This window comes from Seriola aureovittata, chromosome 15 (genome assembly GCF_021018895.1).
Source record: "Seriola aureovittata isolate HTS-2021-v1 ecotype China chromosome 15, ASM2101889v1, whole genome shotgun sequence".
Lineage (NCBI taxonomy): Eukaryota > Metazoa > Chordata > Actinopteri > Carangiformes > Carangidae > Seriola > Seriola aureovittata.
Window position 1 is genome coordinate 23,677,008 of NC_079378.1, and position 18,780 is coordinate 23,695,787.

The 18,780-nt window shown below is 41.2% G+C and overlaps 2 protein-coding genes across 4 annotated transcripts in view; one reads left to right on the forward strand and one right to left on the reverse strand.

Annotated features, from left to right (window-relative positions):
- Positions 1–16,272, forward strand: zswim7 (zinc finger, SWIM-type containing 7). 2 transcript variants are annotated; one of them, XM_056397741.1, is made up of 6 exons: positions 1–160; positions 2,082–2,103; positions 4,449–4,551; positions 12,324–12,428; positions 13,892–14,009; positions 15,134–16,272. In XM_056397741.1, exons 1-5 carry the CDS (start codon positions 64–66, stop codon positions 14,000–14,002), a joined length of 438 nt encoding a protein of 145 aa, XP_056253716.1. In that variant the 5' UTR covers positions 1–63; the 3' UTR covers positions 14,003–14,009; positions 15,134–16,272. The 2 variants fall into 2 exon arrangements, with proteins under 2 accessions (XP_056253716.1, XP_056253718.1); XM_056397743.1 differs by having other exon boundaries at positions 1–139.
- Positions 14,372–18,780, reverse strand: part of adora2b (adenosine A2b receptor) — a 13,914-nt gene continuing 9,505 nt past the window's right edge. For both annotated transcript variants that reach the window (XM_056397735.1, XM_056397736.1), the window contains one exon: positions 14,372–17,541. In XM_056397735.1, the coding sequence (XP_056253710.1) occupies positions 16,809–17,541 (733 nt within the window). In that variant the 3' untranslated portion in view covers positions 14,372–16,808. The remainder of the gene's footprint in view (positions 17,542–18,780) is intronic.

Here is an 18,780-nt window from a genome sequence, read left to right on the forward strand (position 1 = left end):
ACTTCGAGTCGGAAGTGGTAATATTTTGGTCGTTCCCTGTAGAGGAGACATCCCGTGTGAGAAATGCCCTCACTTTTACCTGCAGTGGCTGAACAACTTTTCCGAGATATCCAGAAAACATACCAGGAAACGTCTCAAAGTAAGACGAGAGCGGTAAACGGTAAATATATGACCGTTAGCCCTCGGGCAGTTATAATGTATAAGTGGTTAGCATCACTAGCTAACAGTTGGGTATAGCATACTGTGACAAAATCGCTTGTTTTTATGAGAAAAGTTGACTTTAACTGAACTTTTGTCAGGAATGAATAGTTACAGTATTTTTCCATAAATGAAACGCTGCTGTTGTGTTAATGTTAATGCAGTATTTGGCATATTTTGTTTTACTCCGGCGTTTTACAACGGTGTGGTTTAATAATCCGGCGGTAGAGGGCGCTCTAGCAACACACTTCCACTTTTTCTCATGTTACTAGGTTAACACATGGGGTTAACACTAGACACCTGAAAAGAAACACTTTTATTCACTGCAGACATTTTGTAGGAAAAATGTAAATAATTTTAATAATGGCTCTTCCATTTAGGTGTCCACTTCCGGGGTCCAAGTAGAGGCCTTCTTTCACAGCAAACATTTTGACTTAATAACCTCAGGAATCTATGAAGTGTCTCAGTGAGCAGTGACCCCTAAATAAAAGCAGCCAAATGGAATTCATTAGATTGTATTACTGAGAACTGCGCTGTGGAAAAGGCCTGTTGTGAATGCTAGCTTACTCGAGCTTACTGGGACATTTCAATGGAGCTGAGCCATTTATGTTATTAGCTGCCATCAAAAAATGTCCCATTGTTGTATTATGTCCAACACAATGAGACTGATGTAATTCACACATGACTAGCCAATCTTCATCACCAGGCTCTCAGATCAACAGGTAACATTACAGTTATTGACAATACAGTTGTCTCTGATCAGTTTTTCTCTGGCAGGACTGAGAATGGGAATGTTATGCCACCAAAAACCTACAATAAAGTTTTGTTTATTTTGTCCACCAAGGATTGCCTCCTGCCAAGTCCTAAATCCTGATTATGCTTGATAAATCTCCTTGGACTTTTATTACCATTAATCAGTGGTTGTGCTTATCTATACTTGGTCCTTTTTTAAAAGACCAAACTGAAAAGTGCATTCTTATTTTTAGCTTTGGCTTCAGAGAGGGAAGAGCTGCTTTAATGTGTACACTGGAGTCATGTCGAGGGACCAAACAATACTGTGGGTTTGAATAGTTGACACTGTGCCACTCAAAGGCATTCAACATATTTCTTTGCACGTATTATCAGTTATTAAACTTGAACCCTCATCTGTTGGGCCTTCAGCTTTCCTCTCCAGCCACTAGTGGGAGACAAAAATGTTGTCCAATGTTTTACCAAAAAGTAGTAATACCAGCAATACTATACAATTTCAATATATGTGATTAAGAAACCTTTTTTCTGTTTATAAAATCTAACACCATTAGTAACTGCACCCATCAGATAAATGTGAAGTAGTATTGAGTTATTGAGTAAGGTGCGCCCAATGATTATTTTCTGAATTAATTGCGCCCTCTGTTAAAACAAAATAGAAAATAGATAAAAATTCCACAATCAGAATTTCCCAGAGCTCAAGGTCATATCCAGTGTATTGCTCTGCCAATGTGAGACAAAGAAAACGCCGCAAATTGAGAAGCTGGAACCATGAAAATTGACCTAAGCGATCTCTCGATTATCAAAATATCTGCAGATTAATTTTCTGTTGATTAGAATGACATAAAATTTAGTGCTTTTGTCGCAATGCTTCTTTGCAGTGTAACAGCAGTTAAATGTTAAGCTTTTGTCTGTGTATTTAACAGCATCAACACAAAAGCAGGATGTTAAAACAGGTTGAAATTAATGTAACTATCATTGTATTATTTCGTTGGACAGGACAGCTCTTAACACATTAAATCAGATAAATCATGGATTCTCCCCCTAATTTATCTGCAGACAATTGAAACTTAAAATTTGTCACCTTTAAATCTGTGTAATTCACATTTTAAGCAATTATTTTTTCTCTTTTGCAGTTCCTGATGACCTGCTTATTGCGTAAGTGTCTTATTTCCATTTCTTATTATCTTTCATCACAGATATTTATCAATAACTCTGCCACCAATAACATTATTTTGCTGTCACTCTTCGAGTTTTCAACTTTATGACTTTCCACAAATATACACTACCGTTCAAAAGTTTGGGGTCTTATTTTTGAAAGAAAAGCACTGTTTTTTCAATGAAGATAACATTAAACTAATCAGAAAATACACTCTATACATTGTTAATGTGGTAAATGACTATTCTAGCTGCAAACATCTGGTTTTTAATGCAATATCTACATAGGTATATAGAGGCCCATTTCCAGCAACCATCACTCCAGTTTTCTAATGGTACATTGTGCTTGCTAATTGCGTTAGAAGGCTAATGGAGGATTTGAAAACCCTTGTGCAATTATGTTAGCACAGCTGAAAACAGTTTTGCTGGTTAGAGAAGCTATAAAACTGACCTTCCTTTGAGCTAGTTGAGAATCTGGAGCATCACATTTGTGGGTTCGATTAAACTCTCAAAATGGCCAGAAAAAGAGAAATTTCATGTGAAACTCGACAGTCTATTCTTGTTCTTAGAAATGAAAGCTATTCCATGCGAGAAATTGCCAAGAAACTGAAGATTTCTTACAACGGTGTGTACTACTCCCTTCAGAGAACAGCACAAACAGGCTCTAACCAGAGTAGAAAGAGAAGTGGGAGGCCCCGCTGCACAACTGAGCAAGAAGACAAGTACATTAGAGTCTCTAGTTTGAGAAATAGACGCCTCACAGGTCCTCAACCGGCAGCTTCATTAAATAGTACCCACAAAACGCCAGTGTCAACGTCTACAGTGAAGAGGCTACTCCGGGATCCTGGACTTAAGGGCAGAGTGGCAAAGAAAAAGCCATATCTGAGACTGGCCAATAAAAGGAAAAGATTAATATGGGCAAAAGAACACAGACATTGGACAGAGGAAGATTGGAAAAAAGTGTTATGGACAGATGAATCGAAGTTTGAGGTGTTTGGATCACACAGAAGAACATTTGTGAGACGCAGAACAACTGAAAAGATGCTGGAAAAGTGCCTGACGCCATCTGTCAAGCATGGTGGAGGTAATGTGATGGTCTGGGGTTGGTTTGGTGCTGGTAAACACCTCCAAATTATGCAAGAACTATTTAGGGAAGAAGTAGGCAGCTGGTATTCTATCTGTAATGGAGTGGCCAGCGCAGTCACCAGATCTCAACCCCACGAAGCTGTTGTTAATTCATTTTGCAACTCATTTGATAAATAAAAGCGTGCGTTTTCATGGAAAACACAAAATTGTCTGGGTGACCCCAAACTTTTGAGCGGTAGTGTATTATCTTCGGCTTTCTGAGTTACGATGTGAGCGAAAAGTTCTGCACATGGCTTAAAGGCTGAGTGGATGTAAAGTGTGCAAACCGCACCAAGGAGGACAACGGAAGCATTTTTACAGTCTGGATTTGCCAGGTGACGTAGCACTGAGACACAGTGCTGTGATGCCACTCTGTGTCTTTGCTGCCACAGTTCCTGGCATAATGATCAGAGTTACCGGGAGTGTAGTGGTGTTCCCTGTCTGGGTCAACATGGCCACATCCTGCCTGCTCGTCAGGAAGACTCTCATTTACAGGCTCTTCATCACACTTTCTCGTAATTCACAAGCAGACATCATTATCCATTTTTATATTTATCTCCCAGTTTCCCTCATCTTTGCCTCTTGGGAAAACTTCCACATTATTGATTACAAACAAAATATAATTTAAAAACTAACACACTGATTCATTCAAGTTTTAGTTTTACATTAGCAAAGTTTTGCCTGATGTAATGCATAACGGAGGATCACAGTTTATTATATTGAACATCAATATGATTGTCTGTCATGGTACTTTGCATTCTTGTCATATGGTGATATAGATACATATAGATATATTGATAGTAGAATAATAGTGAATGAATAATAATAACGTAACATATTTTGATTTCAATATATCCCTCAGTCCTCGTTTGGTCTGAACTGGTAAATTTAGATAATTAAAGCACAGCTACACAAGAACAATTATAGTTTTTGCCATCTGAAGGATCAGTTTTAAATATCATGGCGTGAGACTCCTAAAACTAACGAGCAATGGCCTCTCTCTAGACTCACCACTGTGTGAGGATTCATCAGTCATACAGGGAAAAAAGGACAGAGAGGCAGAGGTGGTTCTTCTACCAACAGTCGCCCCAAACCAGCTCCACAGGGATCCTGACAGAACATGCTGTTTTTAATGTGTTGTGCACATAAGTACAGAAAATGTTGGAGACGTCTTTATGTCTTTCCCTCACCTCTTACATTTTTCCCCTCGTGTCTTTCAGTCTCAAGTTTGTCTTCGGGCCTTGTGCGTTACAGGCTTTGGACCTGGTCGACCAGCGATCAGTCACCTGTCTGTCCTCTCCCAGTGGACGTAAGGCTTTCCAGGTATGTCATGTATCCGTCAGCTTTCACAATCAGCATCCGACCTGCACAGTTTACATCCTGCAAATGAATGGTTTGAATTTTAACGTGAAATTACTGCAACTATATCCACGTTCTTTCACAGCAAGGCAATTTCCAACTTGTAGGAGCTGCATTATTAGTGTGTGTAGGAATATTCTCATTCCACTCAATCAAACTGTTGGACGTCTGGATTTTCTGCCCCTTTAATTAGTCGTTTGCATGTTTCCACTGTTTTCTGACTCCTGGTTCAGCTGTGTTCTTCTCACCAAAACAGCACACAATCCTTTTAATAAGTTTCTAAATATATTTGACAACTAGATCAAAGGGGTTAGGGTTAGTGATGATCTCCCTTGCACCTTGTTTTAGTAAGTAATGTTACCTCTAGTAAAGAATCTAATTTTGATCCCTTCATCTTTCAGTGGCCATCCAACTTTAAAGCCCCTTCTCTGTCAAAATCCCCTCAATCACCAGATTTGTTCATGAATCAAAATATTTTAGATCACTATTCAGCGTCAGTATGTTAGAAGTCCATCCCGACAAAAGGACAGGAGCTGATGTGACTCATTTTGAATACATTATTTGTAGTTTGCCGGTTTTCATTTCTGGGTGTTTAGAAGTGAAAAAACATCACCTCTGTTTTGGGAAAGTGGCCTCAGATATTTGGAGCCATCTTTGGATCTTAATCTTCTGATAACTCCTTGGATCCTTTTCATCGTGGTGCGTCCAGTATCAAGTCCCAGCACGACTCACACACAGACACACACACACTACTGTTTGCCAACTGAATGTCAATGAGAGACGGATACTTGAAATGACTCCCTGAGATCACATTTTCTGTCAATGCATCTGGTACATATTCACTCACCGGCCACTTTATTAGGTACACATGTTCAAATGCTCGTTAACGCAAATATCTAATAGGCCAATCGCATGGCAGCAACTCACTGCATTTAGGCATGTAGACACGGTCAAGACGATCTGCTGAAATTCAAACCGAGCATCAGAATGAGGAAGAAAGTTGATTTAAGTGACTTTGAATGTGGCGTGGTTGTTAGTGCCAGATGGGCTGGTCTGAGTATTTCAGAAACTGCTGATCTAATGGGATTTTCATGCACAACCATCTGTAGGGTTTAAAGAGCACGGTCTGAAAAAGAGAAAATATCCAGTGAGCGACAGTTCTCTGGGTGAAAATGACTTGTTGATGTCAGAGGAGAATGGCCAGACTGGTTGGAGCTGATAGAACGGCAACAGTAACTCACATAACCAGTCGTTTCAACCAAGGTACCCAGGAGAGCATCTCTGAGCACACAACACGTGGAACCTTGAAGCAGATGGGCGACAGCAGCAAAAGAACACACCGGGTTCCCCTCCTGTCAGCTGAGAACAGGAAAACTGAGGCTACAATTCGCCCGGACTCACCAAAACTAAACTATAGAAGAAAAACGTTGCCTGGTCTCATGAGTCTCGATTTCTGCTGCAACATTCAGATGGCAGGCTCAGAATTTTGCATCAGCAACATGACAACATGGATCCACCCTGCCTCGGATCAACGGTTCAGGCTGCTGGTGGTGGTGTAACGGTGTGGAGGATATTTTCTTGGCACACTTTGGGCCCCTTACTACCAACTGAGCATCGTTTAAACGCCAGAGCCTACCTGAGTATTGTTGCTGACCATGTCCTTCCTCCTATGACCACAGTGTACCCGTCTTCTGATGGCTACTTCCAGCAGGATAACATCACCATGTCACAAAGCTCAAATCATCTCAAACTGGTTTCTTGAACATGACAATGAGTTCACTGAACTCCCGTGGCCTCCACAGTCACCAGGTCTCACTCCAACAGATCAGCTTTGGGTTGTGGTGGAGTGGGAGATTCGCATCATGGATGTGCAGCCGACAAATCTGCAGCAGCTGCCTGATGCTGTCATGTCAATATGGACCAAAACCTCTGAGGAATGTTTCCAGCACCTTGTTGAATCTATGCCACGAGGAATTAAGGCAGTTCTGGCAAGGTGTACCTAATAAAGTGGCTGGTGAGTGTATATAATATATCTTATTAGGAACTTAATCAAGTGGTCTCCTCGACTGAGTTCTTAAAGTATATTGTACAAAGTACAGAATGCAGAATTACTTGTGGGAGAACAGGGCAGTCCACCAAGGATGTGGTCATTGTGACCTAAATTTCTTGTAAACTCCTTCAGGCCCCTGCAAAAACAGTTTTATGAAAGGAACTGTAAAATACAATGCAGCTAAATGAAGACTGTTTGGACACTTTCAGCTCAGTCGGTGCTGTCTTAATTGTTTCACCTCATTTCATGTACGGCTGTTTGACATTTGTGGTCCAGCAGAATGTATTGGAAATGAATAATAGATTTTTACTCTCTTATTCACTCTTCTGGGAAATGTTTTTTTTTTTTTTTTTATTTCATGAGAGCAAATGTAGCACAGAATAAGAGAGTCTATTTTTGTTCTTAGTGGAAAACAAACTTCCACAATAGACTGTTTACTTTGTTTTTACATGTCAGTTTTCCCAATTATTTCTGACCTCTTATATCTAGATATAATTATAGATATATATATATATAATATTTAGATTTTTCTGATGATCTTTATACATTAAGGTCTGTGATTCCAAAAACATTGTATTTGTTCTAATTGAGGTTGTGACCATATATTTTGAGCTGCAGTAATTAATCAATGGGTGAGGATTATGAGGATTTGCCGCTTGTCTTTGTCATATGTGATAGTAAATGAAATATGTTTTTGTTTTTGAACTGTTGGTTGAACAAAAGAAGCAGTTTCTGATTTATTTTTTCACATTTCTACTAAATGAATAGTGGATTTATTTATAAGTAATTTGCAGATTAATTGACAGTGTAAACAATTGTTGATTGCATCCCAAACTTTGAAGTTTTCATGGCATTATTTTGTAAATTGAGAAGAACTGATAATAATTTTCAGGTTGGTACAGTATCTATCTGACTGTAGTGTCTAGTTGAGGTGACACAGGTCTGAACCTGTGGGAAGGTTGCAGATTTCTCTGCTTTATCGCTCCACTGTTGACGTGTGGCGCTGCAACACTTCAGTTTGTCACTCACCCACAGCTGCAGATTAATGTCAGAGAAAACTATTATTAGAGGAATAGTTCAACCTATTGGAAATTAGATTTATTCACTTTCTTACCAAGACATAGATGTGAAGATTGATACCATTCTCATGTCCGTGTGATTTAAATATGAAGCCACAGCCAGCAGCCAATTAGCTTAGCTTAGCATGCAGCCCTCAAACAGGTGGAAACGGATTGAGTTTACCTACCAGCTTACTAATTAGCACATGAAATCTTTGTTTAATTTGTGCAAACACTGAGGTGTAAAAACAACAAGTTGCAGTTTTGTTCTGGGCTATGATCTGGACAGTTTCTCAGGTGAGCAAAGTGACTCCTCTCTTTCTTACGCCTCCGCACCAGCGACAGGCAGAGCTGGAGGCATCATGTTCTCAGGTGGTCCGTATGTCCGTCCCATTCTCATGAACGCAGTATCTCCCTTGTAATTTGGAACAAATGTCCAGTTGGACTCAATGATGAACTGATTAGACTTTGGTGGTCACAGGTCAAAGGTCAAGGTCGCAGTGACCTCACAAAACACCTTTTTGGCCATAACTCAAGAATTCATATGCTAATTTATGACAATTTAATACAAATGACTAATAGGATAAAGTGATGAAGTGACCACATTTTACATCCAAAAGTTCAAAGGTGAACTTCACTGTGACATGCAAAAAACACTCCTGGCCATTATTCAACATTGTAACTGAGGAAGGAGAGATTGGGACCGTGTTTCCTGCAACTTGGCTGGTTGGCAGAGGCGGTGATTCCTGTTTACCTGGCAGCTGGTCCCAGCAAATTGTTATTCCATACAAGTATTGAGGGTTTTTGTACAGATTAAACAAACACGGTATAAGGTGTTAAACTGTGAGATTTAGAGGTGCTGGTTGGATCTGGTGGCTGGTAACTTCTAGACAGAGTCAGGTTATTGTCGTTCTATTCTATTAATTCTCATTGATTCTCTATTCTCATAAACTCTCTGCAAGAAAATGAATAAGCACATTACACATTACCCAAAATGTCTGACTATTCATTTAAATGAAGCCCTGCAGTAGATGATTAGTCATGTGTGTCTATCAGATGTACTGTATTAGTTATGTAATAGACTTAATCGTTACTCAGATTTGTCCAAGTTGAATATTCCTGCCTTTTTTCCATCAGCCTGCAGGTTCAGACTTCTCTGTTGAGAGTAGTAGCGTTAGCTTACATCGTGCAGTGAATCGCATGCCTTCACAGCGAAGTTTCACCACATGAATCGCACATTAATAATCACATAGTCTTCTTCTTTCTCTCTCTCATACATCTTGAAGATTGAGTTTATTTTGTCACATAAACAGCTGTGAGTGTTGCTCCTGCGATCAGGTTCTGTCTTATGTTTTGACAGTTAGAGATACATTAAGTGAGACTTGAGTTTATACAGCGTCTGTTCATAGACTGTCTCAAAGCCCTGGCACAAATATTAAGCTTACACTGGTCTTTGCTTCTCTCAACTTGAATTTGACAGTAAGTGCTTCAGTGGGCAGCTGCTGAAAACAAACCAAGCTCTTTCTATCCTAATACCAGGACATAGTTGAAATGGCATTAAGATATAATTTAGGCTCTGGCTTAATATTATCACAGGACATCTCTCACTTTTAAGAAACAAAGGTTGAGGAAAGGAGAAGTTTCTCATGAAGTTACTGTGTCTTCTCACTCAGGGCAGACCATACATGGGCAGCATGCGACGGCACTAAGAGTTAGAAGAACATCATTAAACCTCTGGAGGAGTGATCTCAGTGACAACAGTTGCAGGACCACTGGCTAATTTAAAAGATAAACCTCTCTACAATTAGTCACCCACTTTTCAAGTGTCTTTACAAACTTCCTGTAAGGCAGGAAGAGGATGAGCAAGCAGATTTCACTCATCAGATCATGAAAAAAGAAGCATAAAAAAGTAGATTTCTTAAACGCTTTCAGGAAGTTGATGAGACCAGTGTTTGGAAATGAACTATGTTCTTAGACCATATGTAGTACTGAGTTTACTAGAAGTACACTGACTTGAGTGCTAACTGGGCACTGTGTCAGAGAGATGCTGAAATAGAAGCTGATAAATTAACAAGTTCTGCCATTTTTGTCATTTCCTGTTAATATTCTGTTTCCATGGGACACAACTGACTTTCTCACGTTGCCGTGGTTGTTTGGTCTCGTCTTTCCTCAAAAGGAATGAATAACTCATGAGATCTTGGCATTTAGCTGCTTTTCACCTTATCTCATTCCTAACACTCAGTGACCTTTTCATAGGGGATGGTGTACCAAAGCCTGCTGGGACATGGAGGTAGTTAGTGCATTCTCATCGGTAGTGAAACTCAGCTGTATGAACATGGACACTCTGTGGGTGGCAGCATTGAGTCTTTTACTCAACAAAACATTAAGGGTTGCTGATGAGGACAGTGGTGCTGAAACAATTAGCTGTAGTAGTTTACTGACATTAATTGTTAATTGATAAATCATTTGATATAGACAAAGATGCCAAATATTTACTGGATGTGCTGTTTTGTATCGTTGTAAATAGAATGTCTTTGGTTGAACAAAACAAGCACTTTTATTATTTTTTTGACTTCTCTGATCAGAAAGTGTGCGCTGTCTGTGAGGCGGTGAAAGGAGCAGTTGAGATGATGACGTGCTGATGTGAGCGCCTGGTTATGACGAGCAGCAGCTACAGAGCCCCTCCAATTTATTTTATCCTTTCTCCAGCAGTGTTAGTTGCCAAACCATTCTCCTGTCTGGAATGGAAAACAGAAAGCTTGAAAGCTTTTTAGCACTTGAAGGAAATCGTCGGTTCTTGAATGGAATAAACAACCAAAGCCTCAGAAGTCAAGATAAAGACATCATATCAGTACATATACAAGGGCTGTGTATCTCAGTGTATTCCCAGAACTTTAAATTTCCTAGAAGCCCTGTTTGTGGTGTGAAACCCGTGGACAGAGGGCCGTCCAAACTAATGGTCCTCTTGCTCATAATGGCTTCCCGAGAAGTATTCCCCAGAGAGCCAGTATTTCAGGCTGGAAGGAGCCAGAGCATTGCTGAGGCTTGAACTCTCACTGCTCCATCTGCAGCCACTGAATGGCAGTTCTTGATGTATAGTGTTTGTTGAGGAAATCTGGATCCCTGCCAGGCAGTGGAAGCCTACAGTTTGTGTGTCTGTTGGTGACATTAGCTGCCAGCTTTGCAGTGTGAACTGCAGCAGAGCCACATAATATATGAAGCCAGCAGACAACAAAAAGGACCCGAGTGTGAGCTGGTTTTTAATAAACTTGGCGCTTTAGAAACTGTAGAGGTCCTTGGCTTGGTCCTCACAGTTTCCCTGCTTTTGTCCCCATCCTGCTGTGTATGATGCTTTATTCATCTTTACCGAGGAGTTTTAAGCCCATGTAATTGTCTCTGGTGCCTTATTTATAATGAAGTGTCACATTGAACAAATTAGGTGTTTTTACTTTAGTAGGTCACGGAGAAAGGTAATTTATCGGAGCTCCGGAGAGTAATGGAGCCTGCTCTCACATCTTGGGGAGCATTAGTTATTGTGAAGTGTCAAACTAATCCACTGACTTAATGTCCTCATGTGTCATGTGCATGAGGACGAGACTTAAATCACTGTCTATAGCTGGAGTGAGCGGCAGCACTGTGGGCAGGCGGTGCTGTCAGCCAAGGCCATTAGACGACACATACAGGTTGTTTAAAAATGCATCGCTTCTATCTCGTCCCCTCCAAATAACTAATTTGAAATGATGAGGTTGATGCAACCTCACCTTCAACTGAACCACTGTTCTGTCACTTTTTTATGAAACATTTAAAAGATGAGTCCAAAGAACAGAGTTAAGTCAGTGTGTAAAGGACTCACATGTGACTCTGCAGGCTTGAGATCACAGCTTACAATCATCATAACTTCTGGTGACGTTAGCTGGTGTAGTGACACCGAAACAGTGACGCAGTATATGAATGGATGTCTTCCAGCTGTGAATCAGAGGATGTGCTTATGTCTCAGTGAATTACCATGACTGCTGTCGTAATGTGTGAACGGTTTGATTTCACATGCGGAGCAGCTGCAGTGCTTGTGTCTAGATGACATCATCGCTTATCTTTTGTCTCTGCGGTGTAACTTAAGGACAAACTGGCTCAAATTCACAAAACATAGACCAATAGAAATTATATGAAAATTGAAAAAAGATGATTTGTTTTCACTTTAACATTAAGTGAGTTAGAGTTAGTTTCTTTTTACTGTTGGTGGAAGTCAAAGTAGCATGAATATAAGCAACGTGATTTAAAAAACACAGGGTGGGTAAATACTTCATGAAGTTGGATTTATGGTGAGATAGAGATTGTGACATTTGAGAAAAATGTTACACCTCAGCCTGCCGTGTCTGGACTTGTCCGACATTTGTGATACAGTAAAAAGTTTTTCCTTCATGCCTTTCCACAGTTTAACTCTCCACGGCTCCTCAGCTGCTCCGGCTGCAGCCAGGACAAACAGCCTGGTGATCATGTTTGATTGGTGAATCTCCTCCCTCATGAAGACACAACTGACGCTTGTCTCTGTGTGTATGATCTTTCACACACAAGTTGTATTATTATATTATATTATATATTTGAATGTACTTTGCATGAATCTGTTGCAGGTAATGGGAGGCTCCGGACGTTTGTACACTTGCTTTGTGTCCTGCCACTATTGTCCGTGCCCAGCCTTCGCCTACACCGTGCTCCGCAGAAATGAAGGCCTGCTGGTGAGTCTCATACAAACTGTTACGCTCAGTTTGGGCTGAAAATGGAGCCTCACTCTATTTTTGGTACCAACCAAACATCCGAAGCTTGGTCTGACTCATATTGTTCTTTCCTTTGATCAGACAGTTTCTAAATAATTTTGCCAGTTTGTTCTCTTATCGATCATATCTGCACTGGTAATGAAACAGTCATACACGTCTCTGTTGGGTTTGACTTTTGTCAGAACACATAACGTATACAGTTGCTTATTTACAGCCTTTGCGTCTTGTCAGCCCAGCGTGTAAATCCTGGAGAAAACCATCGCCCAGTCAAAAGTGAGACGAAGAACACGTTGAAATGTGTGTAACAGATGTACTGTGGTGTGGCCGTGTTCTTGTCGGTCGCTGACCGGCTGTTTTTAACTACATATCTACAAGCAAACGACCTCAGCTCCCGCTCTGAGTATTAGAGGGACTCGTTTTCCCTGGAGGATGCTGCTAAAATCAGTGTGAGAAACAGAGCAGCAGCCAGAGACTCTCCATGAGTGGAGCTGATATCATTCCCCATGAAAACACACCGGAGACATAAAACAGTTCACTGCCTCATCAAACTCTTCGGCTACTTAAATAGCGAGCCAGATGACACTGGAGTCAATGGAGACTTCTGGTGGATGAGGTTTATGTAACTCTCTGGTCCCAAAGTCAGAACTATACGACACTCAGGAGACTCTTGAGTTTGACCATGCACTCTGCAGTGCTCCCCTGCTGGAGCCACTGTGCTCACTCAGGGGCCCTGCAGGTTCCAGCATGGCTGGATAAGGCCAGACCAGGTTCACACTGCTGATAAGGAGGTCAGAGGACAGATAAAGATGCTCGCCCACCAACAGCAGGCCGCCATGAGCTCATAAACTCAGCTGACAGGAGAAGCTAGTAAACAAACTTGTGTACCTTTGTCCTTTGTCTTAATGTTTATGTAACACACTGATCCACGGGCGCTGCTGTGGAGGAAATCTCATTTATAATGCATGGAACAGGCAGAGGGTGAAAACAAGTCAGTGATTAATTTTAATATTGATAATAATGAGAGGAGCGGGTTCAGTGACACATGCACACAGATACGCAACTGCAGGGCTGCTTGTCATTCAACACACACGTCAACGCCTGGACTTTCTTCTTATTCATCACACAAACACTCCATTTAAAAAATAACACACACTCATGCAACTTTCCTATTTGTAATTTCATGTTTATAATTTGATATAAATATTGGAAATCGTTCTGGTATTTGTTTGTGACCAATATTCTCAGACTGAGGATCAGTCTGTGGAAAATTTCCGGCAGGTCAGAACCAAACGGCTTCTTTCTAGTCTGGTGTTTACATGAGATCTTTGAATTTAAATCAGTGGAGTGCCATTAGGGCCGTGTCGTTAATCACTTTGGTGCCTGTGGTTATTTCATGAATCAGTGTCTGTGCTCTTTTCTCCCAGTGCAAACACGTCCTGGCTGCCTACCTTTGTCAGGCCCTGGGTGTAACGCAGGAGGAGAGCGTGTCAGATCAGCAGATGTCCAAGCTGCTCAGTGGGACAGCAGCACCCTGACACCCAGGTAGGTCCACTACCACGTACAGCAGCTGGACCAGCACACCTGGCCCCAAGGGGACACGATGGACCCTCCTGAATGAGGGCCCACATTTCAAACGCACATTTTGAGCCGCTGCAAAGAGGACGGACGCACGACCATGAATCCTCCTCTCTTGCATGTCTTTGTGAAAGATGCCAGATGTTGCTTTATTTATTTTTTCTTTAGTGGAGTTCTTTATCTGTTACCAAGGAAACGCCTCCTGTTGACTCAGGGTGCTGCTTTATTTTTAGGTTATTTTTATCTAAAAACATGAACATATTTCCATCTTGTAAGCACGAATTGTCGTATGATCTCAAATTGAGATTTTAGGAATAAAGACTGATCTGTAACAATATAAACATTACCTTTATTAACAAAATAATTCACCATACATACAGATTGCATCATGTTAAATAGCAGTATCAGTTTGCAGTTGTAGTTCTGTTGAATGAAAGAAAGAATGGCCTCTGGAAAGGTTGCACATCAGCTCGACCGCAGTGGATGTTTTTCCTGATTAGTAGCGACACTATAGCACACTGACAGATAGGTACTTCGGAATGAAAGGCAGGAATGTTGAAATAGATCAACTCGTTATTGTCCGTCTTAACCTTTTTAAAAATCGCAAAAGAAGGCAATAGTTTGACATCAATCAATAGCTTGTAGAAAGTCGGACACCTACAGTACTTATTTTTACACATCAGTCAACAAAGACAATAACACAACGTTACAGTGCAGTTACAGTGTAGATGTCTCCATTGGAATGTACTAAACCGTCGGCACACTCCTGTATTGTAGCCCTTGAAGTTAGATCAGAGGTGGGACACTGGACACAACAGCACGAGGGGAGAGAATGAAGCGCTCGACGTAGGAACGCTTGTTAAACACCAACACAACATGGTTCTCCGTCGCCAGTGAAGCACACACCAAGACAGGAAATAACCTTAAATGTCAGTGCAATGTGTTTTCGTTTGTGTAGTGATGGCTCTCAACAAAAACACCTTCATTTTCATTTTCTTCACATAAATTACAACACTCCAAAATAAAATAAAAAATACTCTTGCTTTGCTCTGATTAATTTCACCAGAGCTTTTTTTTTTGTGATTCATCAGCTCTCTGTCTTCAGTCTCAGAAGCTCAACAGGAACCTTCACAACAAGGCTGACCACCACATGGCAGCAGAGAACACACCAAGCATCAGGTGCTTGAAGATCTGACTCAGTGGAAAGGCAGTGCTGCAGCTGTGTTCCCTCAGACTGTCATGTTAAAGTATGAGCACCGCGGAGAGCAAAAGATTTGGACTCTGGACGTAGTCGTATGTCTTTGCTAGCACAGAGGGGGAAAAGAGTGTTACAGTATTAGCATTGTGATTAAATGAGTCTTCAGTGTTGTATGTTTTTAAAAATGCGCTGTTTTCTCAAAGGGAACAGTTTGCCTCAGCTCAGTCAGTGACTTCAGCAGCTTCAGGAGGACTGACTGTACGAACAGCCTCAGGATCCCAGCTGAGACTATCGGGGGGGGGGGGGTGTCAGCTGGAGTCCTAAGGCAAGTGACATTCATGTACAGCTAACTGAATCAAAGCACAGATTCTTTGTGTTATGTAAGCCACAAAATACATGTGTACCAGAAGCCTGGATGATGAGGAATAATTAATATAATCATAATCATTTAAATGGCGTTTTTACTTTTACAGTATGTCATCAGTTGGCTCAAAACAAAGCATCTGAAAACGCTCTGGTGAATCAGCACTTCCTGAGCTTTTGTCTGAAGAAACACGGGAATGATATGGAGCACCACTGCAGGTGTGTTTCTCTAAACTTCGACTTATTTCTGAGTCTGCGTGACTGAATCAAATCGTGCCGTTTGTGTTGGAGCCACAAGAACGCCATCCTCTGGATCACAGCCACAGAGGTCACGAGATTATTTTGTCTACGCTTGTGGCCCTGAGAGATGATTCATGGGACAGGAAAAGCATTTCTTTTTTTCTTGCATTTTTCCCCTTCTAGTTTAGTTTTTGGCAATTTTCAATAAGCAGGCGTGTCTGTGTGTGGACCGCCGCCTCCCTCCGCCTGCGTCGTTTTGTGGAGGAGTTATTAGAGCAGCGGCAGGGACACCTGCAAAGACTGAAGCAGCAGCTCGAGAACATTTCTGTTTTACAAAGATATGTATTCTCCTTATCTGTCTCCTACTTTGGATATTGATATGAAAAATACCTCCTCTAATAATCAAATAAAAGATAAAGAAAATCTATATATAGAGCCTGTGATGATCATGAGTATGAATGTGGGATGTAGACTACTAATATTGTACCTTCCTAGGTGCACAAATACAGATCTCACCACACAAAGTTTTTTGATCTTTACATTCTCAAAGAAAAGGTCTTGTAATAAATAAATAAACACTGGCACTGAATGTTGACAATATAAAATAGCAGGGCAAAGAAGGAGTGTCTGGAGTTGTAACAGGGTGGATTCAGAATGATAAATAGCAGTTTAAGTTTGGATCCTGTTCACAGTCCTACAAATCCAGTTAGCTTCATCAGGTTTTTTTTAAATCAAAAATCCTTCACAATACAAAAGTTACGTAAGACGACAACAACATTTCACTGCTCGACCCCTGATACTTGACACAGTTCATAAATAAATGTCCACATTCAAGGCGCGTTTAACATCGGTTCATCCTCGCATATCATACCCTTGTTCTGTAAACATTAGAAACCGCAGTGGAAATAAAATTCAAGACTGAAACAACAGAGCTGACATATAATACTCCTCCTCAGTACGACTCTCTATAGCAGAGGGTCGATGGTCATGTGGATTTGGTCTCTGTTGCGTCTGCTGCCGTTGGAGCTGAGGTACAGCTCCTCCCTGCGGCACAGGAAGTGCTGGGCCAGGATCTTGCGGAAGGTGTTCCTGAAGTCCTGGATGCGGTAGGCGTAGATGATGGGGTTGACCGCAGAATTGGCATGAGACATAATGATGGCCATGTACATGACGACCTCCGGCTTCTTCAGCTCCTGGTAGAACAGCGTGAGGCAGTTGAGGATGTGGACGGGCAGCCAGCAGATAGCGAACAGTCCCACGATAATGGAGAGGGATTTGGCGGCCCGGATCTCCTTCTGCAGCAGCCCGTGGTGATGGCTGTCCCCGTTGCCCACGCACTTGAGCTCGATCTGTCTCAGCTGCTTCCTGGCCACAGTGAAGATCTTCAGGTAGATGCCCAGCATGATGAGCAGCGGCAGCAGCACACAGACAAAGAAATTAAAATAGACCATGTAGTCCATGTCCACCACACTCTCAAAGAAGCAATGGAGCTTGCAGCTCTTTAGCAAGTCCCCTCTGCCGCTCGGCCCCTGCGTGAGGCCAGTGTTTGTAGTGTTGTCCGTCCTGGAGCTGTTCCCCGTGCAACCGAAGTGCTTCCGGTTCCAGCCAAAGAAAGGGATGAGGCCAATGACAAAGGAGAGGATCCATAAAATAGCAATGATTTCTCTGGCGGTCTTTCCTGTCATTAACTCCTTGTACCTAGAGAAACACAGCAGAGGTTAGTGTCTGTACAATGTCTCCAATGTGGAAGTGTGAACATGTATGAAACAGTGTCTCTGGTGCTTTTTCTGTGATTCAGTTTAACAATCTTCTGATGTAAACATTTGCCCATGTACGACTCATGATCTGCAGATGACCTTAACCTTTTTCATTTTCTCTCAAAATCCCAGCAGCACTCAACGTTAGCTGACTGTGTATCTGTCCAATAAACGACACACTGGAGAATCAGACAATGTGAATCTTTACTTCTGCTCATAGAAAGCGAACAGCTGTCGACGTGGCCTAATGCGTCAGTCAGACAATCAGGATAGTCAAGTGTGAAAGTGCATTGTTGTGGTTTGTTGCATTGAAGTGACGTAGGAAAATAACAACTTTGTCTTTTTTTAAACCAAACATCCGGAATTAACAATAACACAAAGACAAGAAGTTCGGCTCGTGGTTGGATCCAAAACATACACAACCAAAGAATAAAACATTAATGCAGTGAAATGAGATCTTGACAGTCGTCAGCCTTGTTTTTGAAAAAGCTGCCAAATAGATTTTTACAATGTTTTCTTCGTGCAGTGGTGGAAGAAGTATCAGTACACCTCACTGTGAAGATGCTCCATCACAAATAATGTCCTGCATTCAAACTCTTAAGGTACAGAAGTATTGTCAGCAAAGTGTAATTAAGTTATCAAACACAGAGCAGTCACTCGGCAGCTGAGTTCCCCTTGTCATGGTGTTACATTATTCTTAAATAGTGGATTATGATTAATATGAGCAGCAGGTTGAGGCAAAGCTAATTTTAACTATTTCATATGTGTTCAGTATTTCAACCTATGATGGTGCATCATATTTTATAAGTTCTTTCTGTTCTGTTAAGGTGTGACTTAAGGTGGTGAACTTTATACGTGCTGGTTGCATTCTGTAACTGTGGTTAGCTGTTTCCCCCTGTTTCCAGTCTTTATGCTAAGCTAAGCAAAGATAACTAGATGCTGGCTGTAGATTCGTATTTAGTTTACAGACACGAGAGAGGGATTGATTTTCTCATCTCACTCTAAGTAAAAAAAAAAAAGCACATTACTAAAATGTCCAACTCTTTTATCTGAAGCCCTGCAGTGGATGATTCATCGAGTCTATCGGATGAACAGTGGAAAGAAAGCATTTATGTATAAATGAGTCTTAAAATATGATCAGAGCTTCCTCTGAATTACAATTATGAACAAACACAATCTA

What these genes read in the sequence shown, in the direction of transcription:
- zswim7 (XM_056397741.1), top strand. Translation starts at nt 64, where the DNA reads ATGCCCTCACTTTTACCTGCAGTGGCTGAACAACTTTTCCGAGATATC. An exon ending in TAAGACGAGAGCGGTAAACG is followed by an intron (nt 161 to 2,081) that starts GTAAATATATGA and finishes TCTCTTTTGCAG; the next exon opens with TTCCTGATGACCTGCTTATT. An exon ending in GTGGACGTAAGGCTTTCCAG is followed by an intron (nt 4,552 to 12,323) that starts GTATGTCATGTA and finishes AATCTGTTGCAG; the next exon opens with GTAATGGGAGGCTCCGGACG.